Source organism: Lygodium microphyllum, chromosome 1 (assembly GCF_053477565.2).
Source record: "Lygodium microphyllum isolate KBCC chromosome 1, Lygodium_microphyllum_v1.1.10, whole genome shotgun sequence".
NCBI classification, from domain to species: domain Eukaryota; kingdom Viridiplantae; phylum Streptophyta; class Polypodiopsida; order Schizaeales; family Lygodiaceae; genus Lygodium; species Lygodium microphyllum.
Genome location: NC_141135.1, coordinates 109,128,149 through 109,139,938, shown reverse-complemented (window position 1 = coordinate 109,139,938; position 11,790 = coordinate 109,128,149). Strand labels below are relative to the sequence as shown.

Genomic DNA, 11,790 nt, shown 5'->3' with positions numbered 1-11,790 from the left:
AGAGTACTTTACTACTCAGATTCTTTTAGTGAAAAAACCTCTTCTGTGTTTGAGATTTTCAATATTCTTAGGAGTTTTTTTGTTAGTCTTGAAGTTGTTTTTGCTCATATAATTTGAAAGTGAATGGATCTTCCTCTTGATAATCGTGTAGTTTCTATGATAACTCATCCTTATGTTTCATTAATAAATGATTCTCAAATCTTAAAACATCTCTCTTTACAACAAGATTGAGTGTCTACCTTTAAAAAATTATAATAATTGTAAAGAAATCGTCAGTGAATAAGTAGTTATAAAAAAGTGGTGCTATTTTTTATAAGATCTTTGGGATACGGGCTTTCATCCAACCAAACATCAAGTTGTTTCTTACCTTGAAATCTCAACACATGCTTCACAGACTTCAGAACATTGTTGGATTTTTTTCTTTTTCAAATTGGTTCATACTCACTTTCTAGCTCAATATGAAAATGATAAATAGCTCATTGATCAATAATACATAGATTATTGAATGATTAATCCATAGCAAGGATGTGTTTTAAAGCAGCTCTGAGAAAATTGTGTGAATTTGAAAAAGAAGAAAAATGAGAAATGCACTGTCAAGGAGGAGGAGAAAGGAAAAAGGCAATAAGAATGGAGAGACAATCAAAAGTGGGAAAGAAACAAATTAAATATTCATTCACTTTTATTATGAAAAGTAGTATCTTAATTGTTCAATAATTGTCACTTCTACGGAGGCTTAGATTTCTAAGATTGATTTAAGCCACAAACATATTATGATTATGATGTCTCATGATGTTAAACATGCTTATTTATCAACACTTTTTGAATGATCATGATGTGATTTTTTTGCCACATTTTCTCTAGGATTAGTTACATGTTTCAAAACCTCTAAACTCCCTGAATGCCTCCTAATTTCAAAGATAAGATCCAATATTTCAAGATTTATCAAACATGTTTGCACTCTTATATCTAATTGTTGGTGTTGTACATGAATAGACCTTGTGTGTTTTGCAAAAGAATTGGTAGCAATGAACTATGTTATCAACTTGGATATGTTTTGGAATTGTCAAACACAATGGATGATTGGGGATTGCTTTGTCATCATCTCCTATGTAATGGCAACATGAATTTTGACATTGCAAGGTGCTATAGAGTTTTTTTTAATTGTCCTTGCATCATTAGATTCTTTGTATTCAATTCACTCCCTCTACTACTCTCCTAACTGCAATACCACACAAGTGGATTTTTTACTACTCTTCTCCAGTGATGTGATGCTTCCTCGTGCTTCATAGAAAGACTGTTAGATTGCTTCAGCTTTTGAAAGAGTCTACTTCCATCACAATATGGCCACTAGCAGGTGGCATTCATTGCATGTGAAAGGGAAGAGAAGAAATGGTGTGGAATAGTATTGCATTTAAAGAGAATGAAGATGCAAAAGATGTTGCTCCTTACAAGGGCAATCATGGTCATGCTTGTTGGAGCACAAGATCACGTCAATCCACATCATATTGGTTCTTAGCCCTAGTGATATTCCACACCCTCATGCTCCTGGCCAGACAAGGCAATTGCAAGGTGGGAGAGGCTATGTCGATACTCTTTCTTGTCTAGTGTGTTTGATGTGCATCATCCAAGTCCACATTCCAGCAGCTCCTAACCTTGGATTGGCATGTGTAGTGCCAAATTCATTATAGGACATTTAATAACATGATGCGTTCATGCGATCTCTCATTAGGGGACCCAAAAGACATGCACATGTACTAGATTATCCCTCATTAGGGGACCCAAAAGACATGCACATGTACTAGATTATCCAAGGCACAGTTGGGTGCTCTTGTTCTTTACTTGTTCACATGCGCTCTAAGAGAGGGCAATTCACAATAGCCCATATCCCAATCTATAGGTGCTCACATGCGCTCTAAGAGAGGGCAATTCACAATAGCCCATATCCCAATCTATAGGTGTCTACCCATGTTGGGCAGCAATCATTCAATCATGTATTTTACATATGTTTGGCATGGAGAGAGAGCATGTGGAGTGTGGAGGCTTGCACTCAACAATGAGCTCTTCTGTTCCCATACCAAATTCATGTTCCTGACCAGTCTCCCGTGTTTCATATTGTACATTGGCTCTTTCTCTAATCGTATTATACCACTGCTTGTTTAGCACTCCTCCAATAGAGAGCTGCACAATATCATACATGGTCTTTGTCTGTATGGGGCAGTATTCCTCAATTTTCTTTCACTACCTAATTGGACACATCATCACATGCACATAATAAATTGTAAGATTAACATGTAAGTACTTCAGATGAACATTACAATATCATTGATTTATATACCTCAATATTTGCTATATGTGCATTTTAGCACAATATGAATGTGATAGAAGATGAGAGCAATGACCTTCTAGAGATCCCAAGGGCAATATGTCATTTGCATACAAGGTGCAAGATTAGATGATGCACAGCCATAATACTCCAGGGAACCATATCATTGCATACAAGGTGCAAAAAAGACCATGGACCACCCATCCAAATGTACTCTGGTATTGGCAGAGGATAAGAATGTAGACGTGCTCAATCTTAATGCAAAGATATTCAATGTAGCTATGGAGCAGATGTTGCAAGATCAATGGCCGCACATTGCCTCAATCAAGCCCAGGCATCATGCGCCTAGAGCTCTCGCCCCTATTGTGTTAGTCATGTACTAAACCACACAATTCTAGATGCTGCTTTAAAAAAAGGAGTGCACATCTCATGGGCTCCATTTGTGCACACACTAAGTGCATACCTTACATGTCTATCTACATGTTCACCATGGGTGCAAGGCACTCACATTCACTTCACACCACCAAGGCCAATCCCTAAGTTAGTGTAAACTTGCTCCTTTGAGAAGATACCATTTCAGACTATGTGTCTGTACACTCAGTCTGAAACCTGCTCCCTTGAGAAGATATCGATTCAGTCTGAGTGTCTGCACACTCAATCTGAAACCTGCACGTTCACTTCATCCCACCATGGCCAATCCCTAGGTTTGTGTAAACCTGCTCCTTTGAGAAGATACTGTTCCAGACTGAGTGTCTGCACACACACCATGTGTTTACTGTTGAGAGAGTCTGGATAATAAAGTTACACGTTTGCACACACATGGAGATAGATGGCTCTTAGAGATCAAATGGCAAAATCAGGCTGAGACATTGACAGAAAATTGCCCTGACATCTCGTTATGAAGAGTACCCTCAATAGGAAACATCAAAGCTAAAAAGATGCCCAAGTTATTGTATACCGATGAAAGGCCTTGACCTAAATGGAGAGGGGCCTTGAACATACACCATTCGCAACTTAATTTCAAACTCTGCCATTTTACAACTTGCAAGACCCTTACCATAAGATGATAGGCTAATACCCACTATCAAATTATCAAAAAAGAGGGCCCCTAAATTTATTTTTGGTAGAATTCTAGTTTTAGTTGTTCACAATTTGGAAGACAAATGTACACATTATGTCAGAGTTCTAGCAGTCAATCTGCCCAGTCAAGCGGTCTCAGTCAGAAGATTGCTTTCGTACCTCTCACGGACAGCTGGTTATAAGCCAACCATACCCATTTCCAGAGCACAAAAAACTGTTTGTAATATCAAAGTTTATCATGAAATTGTGAAAGTAGTAACTTTCACACAACGTCACGTGTGGCTGCTTTTGGTTTATCTATAAAGTAAGCGACTTTTTATGCACAAAGAGTGCCACACCATAAGTACTACAGGCCTAAGGAAAAAAATCTGGAAGCTGCATCAAAAGTTCATATTTGAGGCTCGCTCTTCTGAGGCAAGTGATGTTGAGTGGATCAGCTCCACTTTAAATCAATCAAACACTACATTAACATTGTCGATGCAGTGACTTTTAGCACATTAAATTCATTAACATCTGGCAAATTCTGTTTCTGAAATAAAAGAATGTAACTGACATGCAATCAAATTTACCCCTTTGCTCCTGACTAGTTGAAATCCACACCTTGATGAAACCAAAGACATCTAGGAACAATGCCATACTGATGAGACTGTATGTTTCATTGATGTAAAACAAAATAATGTATCAGTGGAAACAAAATAGTAGCTACAGCTAGGAGGCAGCCTAAACTCAGTGTCTGCAGCTCTGATCCATGTAAGCCTCATGCTTCTGTTGAGTTAATAAGAATGAAACAGCTAAGATGTGTTGAATAGACCTGGTTAGAGAATAAGTTCTAAACACCTTTGCTAGAGACATTGAATCCAGCTGATTGGCAGTGTGTTCTTACTATAACTACAGAAAAGGAGGAAGAATCACAAAGCGACGTGGATATTTTGGTCGTCCCTCCTTCCCATCAAAGATCTGTTACAAGATAAGGTGTACTGTAAGAAAATTATCTAGCTATACAACAACATATCAGTCAAGAAGAAGCACCTACAACAAAACTTTTAAACATAGTGCAATAGAACTTGCCTTTCTTAGGCGACGATGCTTGCCAAGAGCCCAATCAGTCATGATGAGAGTAGCCACCACAAGAAATGAATATCCTGCCAGTGTCTGTGTAGCAATGTTATAACCCAGCCATTGGTAGATCTCTGTGGTATAGTTGGCACAAGTGATAAAGTTGAAGAGAAAGCCTCTGGGTATTTGATACCCTCCCTTTCCATCAGGAGACCTTAGATTTTTTAGAATGATGTGACAGTAGAAATTGGCCAGCTGGCATACAATGCCCAGTCCAAACCCAATGTACATCTGTTTCTCACTCACAGGGGTGTAGTAGGGATGGTTTGCAAAGTAAGCAATGAAGACAGCAAAAGACCAATAGTAAAAACAGTTCCTAAAGACATTGCTCAGTGGAGAAGTGGCATGACTAAATCTGTGGACAAAGAAGGTCTCAAGAATTCTCTTCAAATAATGGAAGCACCAGTATATTGTGGCATATGTCTGGACAGGATGAATCACTCTCTCGGCTGGTAAGCCAAAATATTTGTACACAGGCAGGAAGTAGAAAGCTGGATAGATGAAAAGAGGGCCTACATACTCAAAGAAGAAAAGAGTTGAGTATTTGACTTGAGGACCCAAGTCCTTGAAAAGCACTTTGATGTCGGAACCTTGTTCAAAGTAATCACTAAGCTTTTTGCCATCAGCTAAAACAGTGGGACGAGTCTGCCCAGATGCCAGAGGTAGAGTTAGCCGCTGCCTCTCAGGATAAAACTTTCCAGCTGCAACAAAAAGATCAGAATCAGCACTTTCAACAACCATCCAACCAACACCAATTTCAGAATCACCTGCACCAGTAGATTTTCCAGACTTTTACGTCAACTGAACCACACATTACACAGAGAACAGAGGTTGAACTGGATAGAGTGCCTGAAGGGATTCTCACAAGTTGAACTAGAACCAAACAATATTATACAGAAAAAAAGTTGAACTAGATCTTGCAACAATATGTTCATGTTAACATCCCAAAATGACTGTGTGCCTTGTGCAAAAGCACATATAACATATATTTTAATGTTCAATAACCCGTCTACTATTTACACCATCCACTTGAAAACAACCAAAGTCACAGGCGCAAGCAGCACTTACTTCGTTTGTGGATTGCAGCTTTGAGATCTTGCACTGTAGCCTGAATGTAAAAATTGCAAACAATACTGTAAGAAGCCCTCCAGGTTGCAAATAAATCAACACTATCTGCTATGAGCTGACTAAGACAGTCAAATGACAACTTTATTCAAAATATTTATATTGTGTGCAAAGCATACACTCAACTATGTGTAATACATATTTTCACCTTGATCTACCCTATTTAACAACTAGCTCAAACAGACTAGTGCAAATCATCTGACTTCTCAAAAGAGGGTGATCTGCACCAAACACCAAAAAAGGGGAACATCTAACAAATAGAAATAGCCAGGCATCTCTCTTTATCTCTTCTCATAAGGCATCAAATATTGCTAGAAACTTGCACTCTCTGCATCTCAGACTCCCCATTTAGTATTTTTCCACTCCTGCACCAAACAACCCGCATTGGCCACCAGCCCATCAATGGTGCCAGTGAAGGATTCAATACTACAGTTTTCTAAACCTTTGCAATGAATGAAGGAAAGATGTCCTTCCTTTTTTCCAGATCATCTTGAATGCTTGTAGAGACCCAAAAGCATAGCCCCTTTATTCATCAAAATAAAATGATATAAGAGCTATTGTGTAGCAAGTTTGGGAGTCAGGAATCTCTAGGGATATCTAGGGAATTTGTTGGTTCTTCTGGTCAGACGCCCAGAGAGCAGCCATACACAGCTGATGAAGCAGCAAATGATGTAAAGTGGAAAGCAGGCAATCGCAATTCCAATTGACAAAAGCATGTGGATCCAAAACCCAATTCCGGAGTTGCCTAGTGATAGTTAAACATACCATAATCCACCACTACTCTCATGCTAGTCCACATTAAGTATAAAGCATATCAGAAGGGGGTCAGAAGAGCAGACATAAAAAGAGGGGGGAAAAAGTAGCAAATCAAAATAAAGTAGAAATTAGGCAAGCACACGGCAGACAAGAGAAGCATGAGGATCTGATGTGGCATGCCACAGCTACAAGGGAAGGTTTGAAAAGAGCTCCACTGCCAGAGGAGGATAGACAAGGCACAAAAAGGTTTCCCCTTCGTCAATCATGCCCTTTGATTGGAGTTCACAAAAATAAGTAAGTCAAGAAAGAAACATTAAGAGGCTGGATGCATAAAAACAGCAGATCCAGAATGATCTTATTAATTCACTTATACCTTGGGTCAGTTCACAAAGATGAGAAAAGCCATGGACGAAATGTATACAGGTCGGATGCGTGATAACAGGAGACTCCACAATGAGATTATTAACAGTCACAACCACAGCTGGGGTCACAAAAGAAAAATCCTGCAAAATAGCCTATGTGCAGCTAGCCTTGTTTGCAGTCCACAGGTGCATTGGATCCAACCTAACAGAGCTTAGCCTTTTCTTATATCCACAGGTGGATGAAGTTCAGGATAAGATAAGCCTCCTCATGCAGGCTTCCATACAGTTCTCAAGTCCATTCTGGGGCACCTTCTGTGCAGGATGCAAAGCCAGGAAGAGCCTGCGGGTGCTACACTTTCATAATCAGTTCCTGCTGATATGGTCCACAACCCATGTCTCCTTACGAGCTTCCAGGAACAATATGACTAGCGCAGACAGCCTACCTATGTCAGCGGACAACCATTATCCAATTTTCAAGCAGGTGATCACAACCAGGTACCATAAGAGCTAAAACTCATCCCAATGAGGGCCTTCCCTTGCACCCTACAATAGGTACTAGCAGATTCAGAACACGTCTTAGCATTGATTCAAAATGCAGGAATCGAACTTTTCTGAGTAACATGCCCAATAACCAGCTTTAACTCCCGCAAAGGCCATCGCTTTGCAAACTCAAGCTTCCGGCAAATCATCTGTAAGCGCACACTATGCACATTCTCTTCAATTAATTTTCGAATTAGACCGCACGTTAGGCAGGTGGTGCAAGAACCAAACGTTACGTGATCCACGAGAGCTTATACCGTGCGCAAAACCGGACATCAAGAGATAAAAGGAGAGCTGATACACTGAGAAATCTCGTGAACTGAAGAGCACTTACGCCATCGCGAAGCTCGATGCCGCCCTTCACAACCTCGCGGCCGCTCCGGGAGACCACAGTGACTAGCATGTCTGTAAGTATTGAATATGCCGAAACAGAAATTACAAAGAAAATGTGGAAGATCCTCAATCTACACAATTCAAGGTTTGGGAGGTGAGAGCAAGAAAATGGATCTTACTGCTTGCTTCCCTGTGAAAGGCCCGGAGAGGAGGGGAGCAAAACCCTATGAGCCCACAACGAATTCTGTCTCTAGCTCCTCTCTAGGCACCAGACACAGAGAGAGAGAGAGAGAGAGAGAGAGAGAGGGGGGGGGGGGGGGGGGGGTGGGGGGAGGGGTGCCCGGGGGGCAGGTGGGTGACGCCTTGAATGAAGGAAGGACAAGGTTAGGCAAGACAGCTGAGAAATTACCCATATCCAGTGTAAACGTACCTCTTCGTTTATTGCCTCTCAATTCCCTGCTTTCATGGAATGGAGGAGGACCAGGGTTAGAATAGCCAAGTCAGCCTCTTCATTTATTGCCTTTAAGTTGCCTGCATTTATGACTTGAATCCATGTGGCATGGGTTTTCTATATTTTTTTTTGTAGGAAGTTTTAAGTATGTATTAAATGAAAAATTTACAAGATATGTAGTAGTTGAGGCTCCATTACAGGGGAGCAACCTGGATCAAAAGACCATATCTTTATCATTGAACAAGTCCAAAAAAGGATGATCTAGCTTTTCATCTATTTTCCTAAACCTGGTTCTATTATTGCAGTCCCTAGATAAGGTGTCTTCTCTTCATTCTTCATGAATCTATTCTGCAGCCTTTTTTTAAATTTCTGCAATCATGGCTGCCACCTCCATCTCCTGAACTTCTTTCTTGATGTCTTTACATTGTTGAATGATCTTCTTTGCCTCATTTTCATCCTGCAAAAGCAACTCAAACTTAAAACCCCAGAGAGGATCAGCAATTTGCTTTTCAAATACCATTTTATTCCTGCATATCCATATGTTCCATAAATAGAGACTTCTCAACCAATTCCAGACAGGGGGGATACACCATAAATTTCCCCTAACAATAATTCTTTCCAAGTGATCTTAGTGGGGTGCCACTTCAAGATTAAAACCTACAGTTTTTAAAAAAATGTTAGTATTTTGAGAGCAATTAAGAAACAAATGAGGGATAGATTCTACCTGGATACCACACATTTGGCATATTCCATTTCCTATGCCAACTTTCAAAGCCCTCTCATTGGTCCAGAGGCCTTTCACCGTGATCAACCACATCAGACAAGAAATTTTAGGCTGAATATAGGCAAACCACAGGTTGTTGAATCTGTAGTTCCATTGATCTACATTCCAATTAATATGCCATCTAGCATTAAGTTTGTAGCACAGTTGAGCATTGTTTATCTTAAGATCGGGCAGTGGAAGTAGTGTCTTGTCTCCTTGCAAACACACCCCTCTGTGGTTGAATTGTTGGTTGAGATTTATTCCTTTTGCTCTATGTTGGTCCCATAACATTTTCCTTCCCCTTAAAAAATCAATTTCATGTTGTTTGAGGTTAAACAGTTCACCCATCTTTTCCTCTTGAATCTAGTTTTTGTCTTTATAGTCCCATATGTCACCCCAAGTTTTAATCCCCTTTTTATATAGTTTATAGGCCAGATTGGCCTCTTGGTCTTCTATTGTTCCATGAAAGAAGCTGAACCAGATAGAATCTCTGGAGCTCCAAGGGAGTGTGAGATTGATTTGGGAAGAAGGCCTAAGGAGACCCTTGTATTTGAACCAGGCTTCCCAAATTCCTTTGACTAATTGAGAACAATTTTTGGTTTTTATATTTACAGGGCTTATTGCTACTGTTAGAGGATCAAGTCCCTTCCACTTGGAGCATATTGACACTTGGAAATGTTTGGTTGCGGCATGCAGAAGGTTTGTCCAACCTTCCTCTTCTCTGTTCAGGCTTCTTGCAATCCACTTAGCCGCTAGCTTTTCAGCCAAGCTATGAAGATTAGGAAGACCAAGCCCTTCCAACTTTTTGGGTGTTGTACATATCTTCCAAGACACTTTAGGTATCTTGAATTTATCCCCATCCCCACTCCATAAGAAATTTCTACCCACCAACCTCTCAAGTTGTTTCATCCCTGTCTTTGAGGGTTTCCAGCATGCAAGAAAATATATTGTTGAAGGGATAAGAATGTGTTTCAGCACAAGCACTCTTCCTGCCATATTGAGCTGACAGCCCTTCCATTTCTCAAATTTTTTGCTTATCTTATCTATCACCCAGTCCCACCTTTGCTTCATAGTCACATCGAAGCCCATAGGAATACCTAGCAACCTGAAAACTTTACCAATTTCTATTTCTTTGCAACCAGCTTCTATCAGCCACCTGGGAGAGGGACTTATCAGGGTTTTAATTCCTGTCTTTTGAGGATTTATGACTGACCCTGAAGCTCTACAAAAAATTTGTAGGCATTGCCAAAATGCAACAAGGGAAACAGGATCATTCTTGACTGTGCTGTTTGTATCATCAGCAAACTAATTAAGTACCATATCCTTTTTATTTGGAAGTTTGATTCCTTGAATATTCCCTTTATCAACTCCATCTTATATTAACCACCCTAGAGAGTCTGCAGCAATGGCAAACAGGAGTGGAGCCAGGGGGCAACCTTGCCTAATGGATCTTCTAAGAGGAAAAGAGTCTGTCATTTGTCAATTGACTGCAATCCTTGTGGATGCATTGCCAAACAGGGTGCTAACAAATTTAATAAACCTCTTACCAAGTCCCATATCCTGAAGCGATTGTAGTATGAAATCCCATTCTAACCTGTCATATGCCTTATCAAAATCAATTTTGAAGAAGACAAAATCATGGTTTTCTCTCTGAGCATGCTCAATGCCTTCCCAAAGGGCAATGATAGCATCAAGTATAAATCTTCCTTTTATAAAACCTTTTTGTTCCTTTCTGATCCACTTATCTAGATGGGTTGATAATCTTCTAGCTAGAGTTTTTGCAAATACTTTATAAGCTGAGGTCAAGCAAGTAATGGGTCTCCAATTAGTTAGGATTTCCTTCTCATCTCTTTTATGTATTAGTTTTACTACTCCTTCATTTATAATATGTGGCAAAGCCCCGTACTTGAGAGACTCTCTCCACACTTTTAGTAAAGGATGAATAAGGAAGTCTTTGAATTCTTTAAAGAATTCATTGGGCAGACCGTCAAGCCCTGGGCTCTTTCCATTTGCTAAAGAATCTATGGTGTCTTTTAGTTCAATTTCTGTGATGTCCCCCTCTAGGATGCTAGCTAAGCAAGAAGGTACAACCTTCTTCCTTACCCTTGCTATCTTGGCTTTAGCTGCAGTGTCATCCAAACTGCTCTCCCTAGGAGTACTAAACATTTTGGAGAAGAACTCCTTGGCAATAAGGAGGTTCTCCACATTGTTCTGGGCATAAGTTCCATCCTCCCTTCTAAGCAAGGGGATTGTGTCTTTGTCCTTCTTCTTTTTAAGGATCTGAAACATTTCTTTGGTGGGTCTGTCAGCCTTTCCAGCCCACCATTGCCTAATAAAGAGTTGAATACTAGAGGCCTCTTTCTCTTCAGCTAACCTCAATTCATGTTTAACCCTTAGCAGCTGAGGCTGAAGGTATGTTTCCCCTTGGTCAACCCTTAATTCAAGTGTTTAACATTCAACATATTTTCTTGCTCTACTTATCCTTATATTTTTAACTTGTTGTAACTTGACCTCTTTAAGATATTGTTGGGTGTCTCTAATGGCTCTAGTCCAAGCTTGGGCAGGTGACCATTCTTGTTGAAAGGATAGAGACCATATCATGCTAAGAGTGTCTCTTACATTCTGGTTCTTGAAAAGCCTAGGGTCTGTATGAAACACCCAGCCTTAATGGTATGCCCAGAATTGGACAGGACAAGCTGAATGGGTTTATGGTCTGACAACACAATATTATCTAAGACTTTGGACCTACAATTGATATATGAGGCCAGCAAGCCTGCTGAAACATAAAACCTGTCAAGCCTTGCCTTTCTTAAGTGACAGTCACTTTGATTATTTCCCCAAGTGAATCCCAAATCCTCATTGACATCAGTAAGACCATGAAATGCTTTAGTAATTAACCATTTATCTTTTTCCTTACCTGAAATACTATGTCCTTTTTCCA

At 40.0% G+C, this 11,790-nt stretch overlaps 1 protein-coding gene across 2 annotated transcripts; it reads right to left on the bottom strand.

The window, feature by feature from the left end:
• Positions 1 to 4,024: 4,024 nt before the first annotated feature.
• Positions 4,025 to 8,084, bottom strand: CER10 (3-oxo-5-alpha-steroid 4-dehydrogenase family protein). 2 transcript variants are annotated; one of them, XM_087680533.1, is made up of 5 exons: positions 8,066 to 8,084; positions 7,637 to 7,707; positions 5,588 to 5,627; positions 4,472 to 5,220; positions 4,025 to 4,360 (listed from the first exon to the last, which is right to left on the bottom strand). In XM_087680533.1, the coding sequence occupies exons 2-5, from the start codon at positions 7,703 to 7,705 to the stop codon at positions 4,292 to 4,294; spliced, it is 927 nt and encodes a 308-aa protein (XP_087536659.1). In that variant the 5' UTR covers positions 7,706 to 7,707; positions 8,066 to 8,084; the 3' UTR covers positions 4,025 to 4,291. The 2 variants fall into 2 exon arrangements, with proteins under 2 accessions (XP_087536659.1, XP_087536653.1); XM_087680527.1 differs by lacking the exon at positions 8,066 to 8,084 and adding an exon at positions 7,815 to 7,959.
• Positions 8,085 to 11,790: the final 3,706 nt, after the last annotated feature.

Excerpts from the sequence above, each read along its gene's own strand:
- CER10 (XM_087680533.1), bottom strand. The coding sequence starts at position 7,705 with ATGCTAGTCACTGTGGTCTCCCGGAGCGGCCGCGAGGTTGTGAAGGGC. Across the intron at positions 5,628-7,636 it reads GCATCGAGCTTCGCGATGGC|GCTACAGTGCAAGATCTCAA; the intron begins GTAAGTGCTCTT and ends TTTTACATTCAG. Across the intron at positions 4,361-4,471 it reads AGCATCGTCGCCTAAGAAAG|ATCTTTGATGGGAAGGAGGG; the intron begins GCAAGTTCTATT and ends ATCTTGTAACAG.